At 38.1% G+C, this 16,311-nt stretch overlaps 1 protein-coding gene across 2 annotated transcripts in view; it reads right to left on the bottom strand.

The window, feature by feature from the left end:
- The window catches only part of prkd2 (protein kinase D2), a 43,448-nt gene extending 31,862 nt beyond the window's left edge, over positions 1 to 11,586 (bottom strand). Inside the window, exon 1 of one of the 2 annotated variants that reach the window (XM_014005222.1) lies at positions 10,545 to 11,586. In XM_014005222.1, coding sequence (XP_013860676.1) covers positions 10,545 to 10,862 — 318 coding nt within the window. In that variant the 5' untranslated portion in view covers positions 10,863 to 11,586. The remainder of the gene's footprint in view (positions 1 to 10,544) is intronic. The other variant, XM_014005221.1, reaches the window with a different exon arrangement.
- Positions 11,587 to 16,311: the final 4,725 nt, after the last annotated feature.

Below are 16,311 nucleotides of genomic sequence, written 5' to 3'. Positions count from 1 at the left end.
AGAGAGAGAGAGAGAGATCCTAGTTCCAGGGTCAAACCTCTTCCCCAGGGAGGGAGATTAAAAAAACAGCCACTTCCAAAACGGAGGTGGGAACAATGGTGAGGGTGTGGAGTGGAGGGGTGGGGGTCTCTGCAACAGTTCTGTGCAGGTTTACATGTTAAAGGCATTGAGCTCCTTTCTGTCCAGTTACTCTTATTTGTGTGTGTGTGTGTGTGTGTGTGTGTGTGTGTGTGTGTGTGTGTGTGTGTGCGTGCGTGTGTGTGTTTAACCATCCAAATAAACTGAAACTGTTCTAATGTCGTTTTTCTTTTTTTAAATCAAATATGCAGACCCTGACATTTTCCATAACAAAATTTATTTAGCAGTTTACAGCTGCTGCCTATAGTTATCAGATGTGTTGCATGACTCAGCACAAATTTGCTTGGCAGAATTGCTCAGCATTCTGGGACGGCAACGCAAGTGGACGGTGAAGGGACTCGACAGGTTCTCACTCGTCTCCGCAGGCTTACGTAGCCGCACTCGTACGTTCACTGCACGCCCGCTGACATCAGCCGAAGTCGCRGTGCATGTCTCTGACGATGCAAGCAAAGCGTTGGCATTCCGAACCAACCACACCTTTTTGGCCAATCAGGTAATAACAAAGAATACAAACAGGACTTGAGTTGATTCGAAGCACATTATTCAAAGAGCTTAAATCCTCCAAACCCAATTTCTATTCTATTCTATAATCCATGAAAGATTCTATTAAGTTTACCCGAATGGGGAKATACACAAAATAGATGAGACAATAAAGAGAACAAGGCACTGACAGAAGGCACACAAAGTATAATGAATGAAGAGGGAGAGTCAGCCCCTGTTCCACTAGTGCCACTTAGTGTACTGTCTGTACGGTTCGGTACAGTTCCAAGCCATTTCCATTATGCCAGATTCTTGGAACCAGCCCTTTTTAGTACCTACTGCGTTGTGGTTCCAAGCGGTCCCAGTCGACACCAAAATGCAATGTCAGAACACTGTTCGTCACAGATTGGCTAGGGGGTGGAGTCACTAGTTGCGTCTGAGCTGCCTTTACAACAAAAACTCAAGGAGCCATTTTTTTTTCCAATTGTAGCAGTGATATTAGTTGTTTCCATGCAATTTTAATTCAAATTTTTTGCAAATTTTTTAAATTTCAGAACTTATTCGGCAAAAGTGTTTCCATCTCTCATTTTGCGCATTAACTTTTTTCGAAAAACCCACCCAAAAAACACCTCCACCAACCGCCCAAAACACACCCACTGGAACGTCAATGGAAAAGCACCCAAACTGACCCGTTCCGACACTGACCATACCGACACTACACTAAGTGGCACTAGTGGAAAAGGGGCAAAAAAATGTACAAGAAAGCTGACCTCAGGGAAGACTTTAGTGGCTCAGATGAATGAAGTTGTGAGGTATCAAATGAGGAGGATGAGATAGGAAGGAAGAAAAGCTACAGATAAGAGTTTGTTTTTGAGACGGAAAAATGGGAAACTAAAAAGAAAGGAACTGCTCTATGAGTAATTAGAATTTTGACCACAAGAAAGAAAGAAAATGTGSACAAAAGCTATGAAGTGACTGGTAAAGAGGAGGATAAGTGTGGGAATAAATGCTTCAGGGCAACATGGTGGTTGAACAGAGGTGGAATTCTGGTTCCCAAGCGGGGCTATTAGTCCTCGTTAGTGGGGGGAAGGAGMTTAGGGGTTCAGATGGAGGTAGGGCAGCTTAAAGGGGATTTTGGTGGGCACTTTTGCCAGGTACAGAGGAAAGCTGGGGTTTTAAAAAAATGAAAGTGTGGAGACTTTTTTGGCTCTGCTCTCTGAAGGTAATGGATGGTTTTTGCTTTCRGGAGGCAGTGCTGGAAGGTGAGGCAATGCTCGAGCAAGCGTGCCTCTCTACTGAGAAGCGACTGGAAAATTGTGTCAACAGAACACAAAGACGGATCCTGTGAATAAACAGAGGGGATGACTCACCCTTTCTGGAATGGGAGAAATGACCATGGGTGGGGATGTGGGGACCAAACTACCTTCACTAAAGCCTCCAAAACCCCATCGATGTAGGCATTCATGTGCGCATGCACACACAGTCCAATTCATGTGTCACARTCAAGCCGGAACAAGCTGCCTATTGTCCATTTTTGCCACCTAAAGCTGCCGTTCCAACTAGGCAGGAGGTTTGTATTTAGGGGATTTTGGAGTATTGTAGACTGCATGTGTGTGTGAGACTGGAATTACAAGATTTTTTTGTGGGGAGAAAAGGTTGGTGTTTGTTTGACGGAAATTAAACAATGTTTTTCTTTCTTCCGTCTTTAAACTAAACCTAAAATTAATCAAYTATTAGTGACAACGCATTCCTGCTAATTCTTCTAGAACTCAACATAAACACTACTACTAATGTCGATATAGTCATGAAAAGAAAGGCTGATTTGTGTTAATAGCACCAGAACATAAAAGCACTGTGAAGGAAGGGATGCACCTTTTCTGAGATGCATTGGTCCAATTCTACAATACCCTGACTGGTGATGGCAACTAAACCTGAGAGGTACAACACTGAAATAAACCTAACAAGGATGCTTAAATAAACTATTGGTTGTTTAGTTTAATTAGCTCTTTTTACTTTAGTTTTCAAGCTTGTCTTGATGGGTATAAGTGATGTATATTGTCATCATTGTATGTTCCCATAAAATGACAATTTAACCCATAAAACATGATATACACCTAGGTGGTGCGACTTTCCGGTCCTATGTCGGCTTTCCTACCACCATCCTATGTCTTTATGGGTCAGAATAAACCTGATAAGTAAAATTCAAATCATAAGAGAAACACTGTCGATATGAGCTTGTCTATGTGGGTGATTKTTTAACATTTGAAACACTCCATACTGGTAATAGCTGCAAAAACTCTTATCAGAAAAGTGTTTGCATGCATAGAATAACAGTGTTAGTGTCTTATATCACTAATAACAGTTAGCTTGCCTTTAGCTTTCTCCCTTTCGCAAATGCAGCYCAGCTGAATGTGACGTTAGACCTGAGTTATGATGTGTGTGGTAACTGGAATGCAGCACACTGCAGGACAGACTGAGGACACATCTGATTTCTCTCTGGGGCATTCAGGTGGGGTTTGGGACATGAATCCTGATCTGTGTAGCAGTCCGAACACAAATGGGTACCGCAAAACACAGCCCTAAATTTAGTTTAAACGCTTCAGTTTTTTTTTCCTGAGAAACTGTGCTGAAACTGACACCTGAAAGAATACAAATCAGGTGTTTTAAATTGTGTCCGTTATTCAAATTGGTAAATTATTAAATATATGGTAATCAAGTGAAGTATGTATTTAATGTATTTCAYTGTATTTGTATTTCATATAGCTCCATTGCAAGACCTCTTCTTCYGAGGCTGTCAGACTGCTGTCATCTACAGAAATACTCAGATGACTCTGCAGTTGTTGGGTGTATCAGAGATGGACAGGAAGCTGAGTACAGAGAGCTGGTGGACCGCTTTGTGGCATGGTGTGGGAACAATCCTCTCATCTTTAATGTCAACAAAACAAAAGAGATTATTGTAGATTTCAGGAGAAACAGTGCTAGATCAAACCCTCCATTTGACTGTCAAAGAAAAACAGAGCATCTTCAGTCGGAGGCTTCTTTAATTTCACTGTAATACAGACCACTACAGAAGATCTTTCCTGCCCACAGCCATCAGCATCTACAACAATTCTTTAGTTAAATGAGTTACAACAACATCTAATTTCCCTCTGGGATCAACAAAGTAATTTTGAATTTGAATCTTTGAATTGAATTTGAAACTGAATCATCAATAAATATGTTTGTATTCTGTTTTTCACTCAGCTGACTGAGTGAGTGCTTATTTGGTTGTTTTAAAGAGTGTTGCATTTTAGAGGTAAATGGACCTAAGTCTTATTTAACAGTTTCTGTCAGGCAGTGGAGATGAAAGTCGAGCTAGTTTTCACATCTCGTTTTTTTAAGCAAATGTGTAGAGCCTTTTTATTGGAGGAAGGAGTTGTGTTTGTCGTCGACCTCTAAATATAATGTTGAACATAGGGAGCTTAAACAATTTCAAAGATAGAAAAGCTCTTTTAGTTCCCAAAAGCTGAAGAAAAACACAATTCWGTATCATCATGTTGCAGCGCTTCATTAAACCAGCACAGAGTCTGTCTGTGTCTGTGAACTGAACAGATGTTCAGTGCAGAATTTAATTGGGTTCCTAGAATCCTCACTATTTTTATTATTTAAAAAAAAAAGGACATGTCCCTTTGAATCTAAATATTTCAACATTTTTTTCTTACTGGAATCATGTTTCTTGAATTAAAGAAAAGCAATTTTTTCCCTTTCTGTTTACTAAGTGTTTTTTTGTTTGTTTGTTTTTTTGTTTTTTACTTTAAGCCAGAGACCACAGCATTTTTAGGATTCCGCTGTGGAATCAGCTATTTTTTTCTTGTCATGGACCAAAATACAAACATTTCTTATTCTCCATTTCTGTTTCTTCTCTGGTGTTATTTTTCCCTCCACTCTTCCCTTTCTCCGTTTGTGTCTCCTTCACCTCCTTTATTAATCATAAGACAACACACGTGCTGACTCACCACCAGCACTGTAGATACAAACACAAACTTCCAGCCTGCTTCTTTTTATTGTTTAGAGGAAAGCTGCTCTGGGAAGCAGCAGTTTTCTTCAGAGTTTGATTGGATTTTAGTGCGAGTTACTGTTCTTTCCTTTTTCTTTTTGGCTTCTGGATCATCACTTTTTGAGTTGCAAACTTGTTTGTTACTTCTGTTGTCACTTTTGCCTCATCCCTGTCTTCTTTAGTCTCAGATCTGCAGATTGTCCTCACTTCCAAAATCATCTCCTTTAAGAACCAGCAATAAGTGAAGCAGTTTGAAGCACACAATGGATCGATACTCAAATGTGACTTGGGATTGGATGTTCATTTACCACTGTGCATCCTACAGAAAAGAGCCATCAGAATTATTCATAACGTGGGACTATATGAACACACAAACTTATTATTTTTACCATCTAAAATTCTTAAATTTGAAGACCTGGTGGAGTTTAAAACTGCTCAAATTATGTTCAAGGATTCAAATAAATTATTATCCGAGCCCATACAGAAATTGTTGATAGTGAAGGGCCATAGAATTTAAGGGGTTAAGGAGTCGTAGGATACGTACAACAAGAAAGAGCTTTTGTTTTTCAATTCATGGTGTCAAACTATGGAACAAACTAAAAGAGGACTTAAAAAAGTCTAAATTTAATACAATTTAAAAGAAAATTTAAGGAGGCTATTTTTTCAATATATAGAAAATATGAATGGGTGAGTGGGTGTATAAATGGATATAAGTAAACTAATAACCGCATATGAACGTATGTGTATAGCTGGATGAATATATATGTAGTCACCATAAATCTTYATGTTTGTTCAGGTGCATTAGATTCATGTGTTTATGTATCCTTTATTGTGTAGATATGAGGAGTGATTGTAACACAAAGGGTGGTACAAGGGTAAATATAAATTTACATTGTAATTTAATGATTTACTAAATCAGCCTTAGGTTTATTATTATATATAATTTGAAAATAGTACGGTGTAGGAGTTTATGATTTTTTACTMCTTCCTACTCCATTTCGAACATGTTAAGATTATTATTGCCATAAAATATGTGTATTTTGTATTTAATATGTGTAATATGTAGTGCTGTACCAAACGATTATTTGCTAATCGATTAATCTAACGATTAGTTTTTCGATTAATCGATCATTCTAACAACAAATCTAAAAGTTATTCTGATGTGAGTGCACTGGATATTTAAAATGTTTTCATCAAATTAACAAGAACAGTTCTTTAATATTATAATATTTTCTGTAATAGTTTTTTCATGGACACAAAATATGCACTCTAGAGTCAATTCAACAAAAAAAAAAACTTAAAAGATTTAACATCAACGTAAAATCTCAACTAAAGCATATAAAATTCAACTAAAAGAAATATAGTGCAAGATGTTAACAATCTAACAAATGAACTAAATCATGCAAAATTCAAGTCACCTTGAAAAACTATAATAAACATTTATTTATTATTTTTATTTAACATATTTCTCAATATATAAAATTTAACAAATATCAAGACAACATCCAACTCTTTGTATTGTAACATCAGTTGTGTAACTTATTTCTTTAAGGTGAAAACTGTTGAAAACAACAAGACTGTTTTGTCTTATTGCACAAATTAATATCCAGCTCCACATGTTTCTATTGATGTCATTTCCCCACTAGAAAAATGTGTGATGGAGGTCCATGGAAGGCAAATAAGTTTAAATCAAATAAACAAAAGAGGATGCAGTTAAAAATAAATAAAAGGTATTTAAGCTACGTTTTGAACATCCAGAACACGTCCAACACTTGTTGGCTGCTTGTGCTCTTTAGGTCAGACGTGTGTCGGGAAGCTCCTCTGTTGTTTGAGACGCTGAGGGAACCGTCTGATGGGGGAACGTGGCTCGACCTAACACCGGTCTCTGTTTAATGGTGGATGAAATAAAGAAAGTGGCGGTACTTTATTTACTTTGAGCAAGCAAACATCGTGTTCACAAGATAATTAATCCACCATCTTTGTATTGTATGGTCATCATGTTCGAAATAAATTTGTTTGATTGGTTGGTTGATTGATGCCTTTGCCAAAATATTGCTGGCAAAGCAGCAGTTGGGGTGGCCAAAGATTTTTCTATGGTGGRRATGGCCACTCCCTGGCTCTGCCCCTGCATACATGGAGAAAATCCACAAATAGTATCTAAGAATATAAATATTCAATTTTAATTAAAGCAGACATGTCATGTAGTTTGTAAKTTAAAAAAAACAGAGTACAGAAGTGAGTTTGGACAGCAAACAGTGCAGAAAGAGATAAAGACCTATTGGCAAATAGACGGGGGGAAAGCTGAATAGGTATACAAGAAACGGTTCTTGTTTTACTGGAAAAGCACAAAAAAGAGGAAGAATGAAAATGAAATGAACCAAACAGCTGTTGACATACAGTTGTTTATTATTTCTGAAAAGAAAAAAAGGAAGAAATTTCAGTCATGTTCGTGTCATATCATATCATGTAAAGCAGTGGTTCCCACCCTGGTCCTCAAGGACCCCTATGCAGCGTGTTTTACTTGTTTCCCTGCTATTCAGCAGGTCTTCAGAAGATTGTTAATCACTCATTCATTCAAACCAGGTGTGTCAAATCAGGAAAACATCTAAACATGCAGAAAAGGAGTACTTGAGGACCAGAGTTGAGAATCACTGCTTTAATACATGTTATCAGATTTATTATTTACAAATAAATGGCAAAGAATCAACGGCTTCCAGAGGCAATACTAAAAAACATAAAACTGAGTCAACATTATATTATGAAAATGTCTCATCAAGCTCAGAGAAGCTCTTGAGGTGTTGGTCAACATMTAAAGCAGTGATTTTTAGATGTTTGCCTGCTTTGACACACCTGGTTTGAATGACTGAGTGATTAACAATCTTCTGAAGACCTGCTGAATAGCAGGGAAACAAGTAAAACATGCTGGATAGGGGTCCTTGAGGACCAGGGTTGGGAACCACTGATGTAAACAACAACTGAAATGTTGCAGCAGTGCTTCCTGGTGCTTCAGTGACTCAAAAAGTGCAGATCTAGCTGAAGACACTACAGCAAGCGCATGACGTAGGAAGACTCCAGTAAGAGGAGAAAATTGAAAATTAAATGATCGGCAAACTCCAAATGCTGAGTGGAGAGAGCAGCTACATCTTCCTGGAAAAGTTTGCTTTGGACTTTCACTAAGAGGCCCTGAGCAGGCTGGAAATCAGCTGATTATCATCTGTCAGCATTTAAACTACATATGAATTTGGTCAAACCAGCTCCCACTTTAAAATGTCCATTTCACCTACTGCTTGTTTTCTACCACAAGCCGTAAGTTCTCCAAAAGAAAAACTAATTTCCCATAACGCTTGTCGCTTCCTGTTGAAGAGATGTTTCTATACTTCTCCTGAGCTAACACTTGTCTCTGTATGGTGTGGTGTACTATGAAGTTTTCTTTTTCAGGCAATAAACCTGTTAAATACTGTTGGAGTAAAACAGGCATACAGGGAGGAGGGGCAGTACACACAGAGTCAGCAAAGTTTGTTACAAAAGGACAACTGATATTACCAACTTTTAAAAACTGTTACGGCCAGAGGCCTTTCTTCTATGTTTATACTAAAGCATGGAATGACATTCCTCATAACATAAAGTCCATTTCAAAACTACAGCCCTTTAAGWAGAATCTTGTCTGCCATCTGCTGGACACTTTTTGTTGTGCTCATATTTAGACGTCTTATTTTGCAAATGCTGCCTTCCTGAAATTTGGTATGCTTGTTTGTCTTTGTGTCTATGGTGTTTAATGATGTGATTGTGATGCTGTATTTCTGAGTGTTTTATGTGCTGCAGAACAGGAACCTGCTGTAAAACAGCAATTCTGCTGAGTCAGGCTTGATTTTTAATAATCTTTTCCTGTTAAATAAAAAAATCAAATAAATAAAATCAAAGAATTTAAGGAATAATTTGCCAAATAAATACTGAGAACATAATCTTGTGTTAGGATTTCTAAAAATGATTGCTCCCTTTAACGCCAAAGATTTAAACGAAGATCATCTTTTGCAGAGAACAGATGGAGGAACGGCCATTTTGGTCATAAAGAACATTATTTGTGACCAAAATTGGCTCCATCAGTTAAGCTGACTGAGTTACGTCTGTTAGCTGCGGCGGCCATCTTGAATAGAGATGAATCCCAAAAGGTGACCAGTTATAGACGTACATCAAGGGACTACTTTCTGAGAGTTTCAACAAAAGCTGTCCTGTGGTTCGTGAGATATTTTGCTAACTCTTTCAGCAAATAAACACATGCAAACACACACAACCGACAGGCAATAAAGCTGAATAACAGCTCAAGTTCATATCTGACTGGTGAAAGAAGAGGAAATTAAACAAGTGGACTAAAGATGTCCTTATTTGTTCATGTTTGTAAAAATGCAAAACAATGATGGGCTACAGAGGAGAAATGAAAACGGGACTTTCTACTTTCATGAAATAAGGATCTGAAGTACCTCACTCAGTATTACAACTATAATAAAATCCCACTAATCTACTCTAATATTAAGAAAACAAATCCTTGTCTGTTGGCTAAGAAAAAAAATGAATATGTGCAGCTGTATAACAGTATTTGCCAAAACACTTTTTTTTTTATCAAAACTCAAAGTAAATGTGTTGCTGTGGCATTTCCTGTACAACACATGTGCAGACCCAGGGGTGAACATCTGGATGAAACAGTAACTAACTTTTTTTGTCCTTATCTTAAAAAGTAAACTGATAAAAAAAAATCCACTTTGTAAGTCTGCTGTGTAAAACATGACAGAACAAACCTAAAAAATGAAAACATTTCAGCGTCGAGAGAAAAATGCTAGTTGGACTTCTGTGTGTTTCTGCAGGGTCTTTCACAGTTGTGTTCAAATCTTTTCATTTGTCGCAGTAAATAAAAATGTGCAAACAACTTGTTTGGACAACTTCTTTTTGTTTTCTTGTTTGAAACAGGAAAACAAAAAGAAGTCGGCCACTTTTTAACAGAGGCACTGTTGATCCACTGATTTGTCAGCCAAATAATTASATTAATTTGGCCCTTTTTGAACAAATCTGCACTGTCCACATCTGAGCTCATTAAGTACATTAAAAGGCAGACGCATCTAGTTAACAGGTGTTTTTACACTCGACATCTATAGAAGCCAAACAGAAGTTCCAGGGTTCTGACCGCAGGGGTTCTTTTTTAAATACCACACCCATAAAGGCCAAAGAAAGTTGACCAAAATTTGGAGCTAACTTTTAAAGCAGGGGTGCCCAAACTTTTTCCCAGAGTAGGCCAAAGTGAAAACCTATCCAAGGGCTGCAGGCCAATAATTTGCTTGGGCATTTCAAAATTTATCAAATCTGAGTATTTGTGGTCTACATGTGTGCTGAAATATAATGACAGGAGATTACAATTGTAATCAGAGCAACTATTAGTGGGCCAATTCAAAAGGCTTGGTGGCCAGATTTTAGCCCACYGGCCCCACTTTGGGCAAGTCTGTTTCAAAGGAATATTGTTCTTAAAATTTTGCTTAGTTTTAAAGACTAATTTAGACAAAAACAATATGAGTAGCTGTAAGTTTGGAATTGTATTTATAGTGAACTTTTATTACGTTGTGGCACAGATAGGAATGATAACTGATCTGCATTATATCATGTATTTAATGGGGGGGGGGGTTCACAATCTAGTAGATTGTAATGTATGTGAATAATAAACATATGTATGGTACAAAAACAAGTAAGCTTCACAAATTTGCCACTGAAAACACTAAACAATTAACTTCTGTTTAAATGTACCATTGAGCACTTCCTCATCTGTACAGTTTTATTAGGAGGGGGGAGAGGAAAAAATATTATTTTCACCTGACATGCCACTTCCTTCAGTCTGCKCATTTCTTACCTTGGTGTCAACAATGGAGCAGGCGATTTGCTTCACATAGGCCAGATCAGCAGACTGGGGCATCAGGACGGATTCTCGGGTCAGACCAATCTGGATGATGAAGGACACTCCTGTTGGAGTGGGAAGCAATGCGGGGACCCCGGCCCCTCCAGGACACTGCATGTCCATCACCGGATCGCCAGTCTGAGCAGGCATTGAGGGCCTGTGTATGGGGGTTTCCTGGTGCATCCCTGTTGATCCAGGTGCTGAGGGGTCCACGGGGTGAAAGAAGGCCGGGGACATTGGCCCTGAGGTCACACAGGGGCTAGCATTAGCCATTCAGAGGGAGTCCACAGGGCTGCTGGCTGCCTGAAGCTTGTCAGCACTGACAAACACACACTCACCCAGGTGCAGTGTACAGTTCTCAGAGAAGCCACATTTATTCAAACTGGGAGAAAAATCAGCACTCAGACTCAGAGCAAGACGACTRGTTTMCCTCTGACTCTTCGATCGGCCTCCTTTCAGTGGATTAGGGAAGAAATCCTTGTCCAGGAAGTAGTGCTTTACCTCCTCTCAGGCACCTCTTTCACGCCGCCTGACGCGTTGTTGTCCAGGCATGACAGGCATGAAGCAAGTGATCCCTCAGAAAAAAAAAGAAAAGACACACCGAGGGGCAGAGGGAGTCACCCTCCTGCTGCTGTTCCACCTCCACCTTCTTCCCCTCCTTCAGCCAAAGATGTTGATCTGCAGAGTAGAAAGTCCAAACTTGGTTGTGAAACTCTCAGCCGTGGGTGAGAGGAGGGAAGCGAGAACGAGAGAGAAAAAACAACAATGCCAAACTTTGTTATGATCTGCTCCAGAGCTGTGTAACAAAATGGCCTCCTTAAACAGGAAACCCTGAAAATGAGTGAGACCAAGTTACTGCACTCCTTTTACAAGTCTTGCCCTGTTTCAGTTTCAACCCCAGAAGAGCCTCTTTTTTTGTGAAAAAAGCAGAGACAGAGCTGTCTGATCTGAAGGGTAGGTACCTCCCTTTTACCCTCCCTCCTGCCCTCTCATCTGTCATCTCACCACAACCAAGGAGGAAGTGAAATAACTGACACATTCTGAAGCCAATAGACGCTCAGCAAGTTCCGCCCTTTTTTTTTACTCCCCACTCCTACATTTATCCCCCTCCTTCCTTACCACTCTCACTCCCCCCTTTTCCTTGTTTTTAAGGGTTGTTTGACTTGTTTGCTCCCTCCCTCAGAGGTCAGCGTGGATCCTCTTACACTGCCTGAGGGGTGGGCAGCTCCTCACTCCAAAACCCTCCCATCACTTCCTTATCCTCCCTCAATCTACTTGCCATTTGTGTCCCTCCATAGAGGCACATTGCTGGTCCCTTTTTTCATTTACTTGTGCACATTTATTATCATTGACCCCTAAACCAAACCACACCTTTTGCAGAGCTGTTTAAATACAAAKTTGATAGTTTTCAGTAAACTTTAATAAGTTGAGAAAACAAAAGAAGTGGGATAATATACCGCAAGCTAAAAAATATATATACTTGGTGACAACAGTTATAAATATATTGGTCACATACATGAAGCATATTGACAAAAGGGTTTTCTAATTTATGTTATATAACAAATGCAGATGCTAAAATTCCACATTTGTTTTTGTTTTGTTTTTTTATCCKAGGCTTCTCTTCTATCTAGTGTCAGTGTTATCCCTTTGAGATCATCTATCAGTTTCCATTTTATCAAAGCATAAAAACCACAGAAAACTGTAAATATGATCATGTGACAACAGACCTCAAGCAGCTGCAAGGATTGCTCACTGTTGTTCCCCTGTTCACCACCTGAGGGAGCTGTTTATTAACAGCAGATTAAATRATCACAACACGCGCTTGTTTTTGTCATTTTCCTGGTATTTTTGGTCTGGTAGCAGAATAAAATGAGCCTAATAATAAAAGCAGTTCATGGCAGCCCCACCTCTTTCAGTCTGCCCCAGGGCAGCTGTGGCTACAGTGTAGCTTACCATCATTAGTGTCTTGTGCAAAAATAACTTTTTTTGCGTGTGCTTTTCTTGCAACAAGCTGAACGCATATTCAGATAAGTTTTTCCCCATTTTTTATAGTAATTCTCCATTTGGATGAAAAATACCACTGATTGTATAATTTGACACAAAAAGCAACAAATAGAAAACATTTTGACAGATATGAAACAGTGTTACAGCTCTAATAAGGGGATTTCCAAAGAGTCATTAAAATTATACAAATGATTAAATGAAGGATGATGCAGCTTTCAGGTCCTGTTGGGCTTTACCCGGGTTTTTATTTTTAAATTTGTGAAATACGTGACTTATGAATATTATTCATTTGCTACAGATTTTTTAGTGCTGACCCTACTTTTTTTATTCTTCACGTACCAACTTTAAGCCCATATTCCCCAAAATGTTGTCAGGGATTGGACAGAAAATGAGAGAAAAAGCTAATATAGCCTATAATTTTTAAGTACTTTCAAAGACTTCCATTAGACCTGAWGATTCAATTAAAAAACAGTTTAGCAGTTGGTGGTAATTTAACCCATCAAAATAATATTTTTCAATGATTTATGATGTATAAAAAAATTGACTTTTAACTTTTTTTGGTTTTGATTCAAAATGTTCTGTTTTCCTAAATTCTGATTTCATAAGTCATGATTACTCCATGATTGCTGTTTATATAACGTTGAAATATGACCATTTTCATCAGGTACTCTAACCAAATAAATGAAGGTCTACTTTAGGAACTATATTTAGCCGTACAACAAAAAATTTAAAAATAATTTAAAACCCATCAGTGCTGGAAAGTTTATCCTAAAGCATCACTGTTTTTTATTTGTTTCTAATATGATGGAAATACTTATAGAACATTGTTGTGTAACACATCAAYAAAGATACTGCGCTTTACGTCACTGTACAAAATTTTTATTTTTTGATCTCTTCTTTCTTATTGACATACAARAGGGGACCCGTAAACAAACAAAAGGTTTTTTGATACAAGCCAGAATGCAGTTCAAAAATATATAAGACAAAATTAATAAAAAGCAGGTCTCTTATCCCTTGTAGTTAGAGGAAATTGTTTGAATACAGCTTTATATGATGTACAAAATATCACACAGTGATAAATTGCTAATAAAAAATAAAAACAAAGAAAAGAAAGTCCTTTACCTTGGCCTCTGACTGGCAACAGATTTTTTTTCTTCCCCCTTTTGTACTCCTCAATTTTCTGTTTTTTATTCATTTTTTAACCATTTTTACAAGTTTTACATCGTCATCATCATTCACAAGTTTGTTCTATGCCTAGGAAGGAGGAATGATTCACTTATGAAACTACAAGAGTCTTAAATCTTAATGATCATATTGGTAATTAAAGAAATGCTATGCAATAAAGAAAACAAAGAAAATGATGGACATTTACAGCACATGATGGCAAATCTACTCATCATTTACAGCCTGTTTCGATATATTTTTCTTGAAGTGTCGTACTGATTTGTCTTTATTTTTCTGCCACAATGAAAAGAAAGCATCAGCTCATTTAAAAAAAACCTCTTACTGCCACTAAATGCATGAGCCACAGCAGGTTCCACCATTGTGGTATTAACTTCAGATAAAGGAAACATTTGCAAAACATTCTTTTTTTTTCCAGCACCCTGTCTATTTATTCCTAATCTAGATGTAGTGCAAAATGGAGCCAAATAGTAGTTAAATAGGCCAGCAGGACTGCAGGATCCTGCTGCTGTACAATAATGTAGTGACCTTTTTTTTCTTCTTTTTAAGTTTTATGTCAAAGCAACAGCAGAGTGACATGTTCTCTACTCTCACACATTCATACAACACCCTGTTTGGACAAAAAAATATAGATTAACTATCACGCTAGTGTTGTAACGTTATTAAAGAGCTACTTTTAACTTTGATCTGTACTTGAACCAGCTGATTTCACCTCAGTTTGTAGCAGACTGATTTCCTGAACTCAAGACAGGTGTTAAGGGTCAACTTTTACTTTAAAAAGTGCCTCTTTGGGAAATCAACCTCCACTCCTCTCCAGATTAACATACAGTATCTGGGGTTTTAAAGTAGCCGGTGAATATCCAGATAATCTGGGCATCATCAAAAGACTGATGATGGTTTAGATATTCTACATCTCCTTCACCCCAAACAACAAATAAGTGCATCCTGTCAAAACGTCCTTAAACCTGTCTGGTTGATAGTAWCTTCTCCAAAAAGATGCCTGTTTGTTGAGACTTGGTAGAAAAACAGGAGAAAAACAAGAGAGATGTGATCAGAGGAAATGATTATTCCCAAGAGATCTCCTGGTAAATGTTCAACGGAACAAACCAGAAAGGCAGATCAGGTGACTAACTGTATGACTAACATCATAAGACAATAGGTATGGGCCGGCTTCATTATATACCACAATGTTTAAAAGTCATCATTTATAAATAATTTGTCTGTCATAGCATTCCTGTGGTGTAACAGGAAACAACGAGGGGCTTTCTGTGGTTGTGTATCGTTTCCCCCACCTCCCTCCACCTGTTACCATGAACTGTCCGTCAGCTGTGTTCGATGGAATAAAAGGGGAAAACACCAAAAGTTTGCCAGTTAGTTAAAAAAAATAAGATAAAGTGAATCAATTGGAAATCTGGTAGTGAAGAAAGAACATGGTCACGACTTCACAACCAGGGCAGGGCAAGTAGGGGTCTCTGCAGCACATAGGGGGAGGTTCCTAGCTGCGTGGGCGGAGTTTGGAAAAACCAATTACTGGTCGGATTGAGGGGTTAGAAGTTATTGTGAACATGTTAATTTATTGACTGTCTATTGATGGTTTAAAACAGAACAATGGGCCTCATGCAAGAACATGTTCTTATCCTAAATTTCTCTTACATTTGTTCGTACGAACATGTCACGTCAGATTCAACAAACTCTTCTATCTTCAGGAAAAGTGTGTAAATGAACTGTGTAAACTGATGAATGCGTATGCAGGTGCTCGTGCACGAGGAGAGGAGATTAGCATAATTATACCTCCCTAAAAACACCATATAAGGCTACACTTCCTGCCCCACATACCAGGAAGTGTCCATTCATAAATGACATCGCAAAGTAAAACGAAGAACTTCACAAGTTTGGAGATTGAAGTGCTGCTCTCAGAGATCCAGAAAAAATKAAATCTGCCATTTTTAGCAGTGTCAGCTGTGGAATTAAAGGAGCTGATAAAGCCGAGGAATGAAATGATGACTGTCTTCTGTGGGTCGTATACAGTCACAGAAAAAAAATCTAAATCATATTCATCTCTCTCTAGTCCTGCTCCAGTTTTCCTTTGGTCAAATATTATTAATTTAAGTGTAAACAACTGCGTAACATAGTTTTCATTTATTCAGAAGAGCAGTCGCGCACCGCTACAAACTCCCACTTAGTGACTGCAGAGACCCCATTCTCAGACAGGGACGCGTGTCACTCTTTTTAAAGCTACACTGTTTTGAAACAAACGTTTACAAGAAGCTACAAGACTTTTGGTAAATAAACAGCTTGCTACAGGCTAATTAACTAACTAGCTAACATATGCTACAAAAAGCAGAATTAACATTAAGCACAGTAAACACATTTGCTTTAGAACTAAAACGTATCATAAAACTTGCTGAGTGTCGGGCATTTTGTCTAACACTGATTTCAAATGTAACCTCATTATTGGGATTAAATCAAGATTTCAAACTAGATTTCCAAAATGATCAACAGTTATATTTTAAAAAAATCTATCATGATGCATGAA

Source organism: Austrofundulus limnaeus, unplaced genomic scaffold, assembly GCF_001266775.1.
Source record: "Austrofundulus limnaeus strain Quisiro unplaced genomic scaffold, Austrofundulus_limnaeus-1.0 Scaffold29, whole genome shotgun sequence".
Taxonomy (NCBI): Eukaryota; Metazoa; Chordata; class Actinopteri; order Cyprinodontiformes; family Rivulidae; genus Austrofundulus; species Austrofundulus limnaeus.
This window is presented reverse-complemented; position numbering and strand designations above follow the sequence as displayed.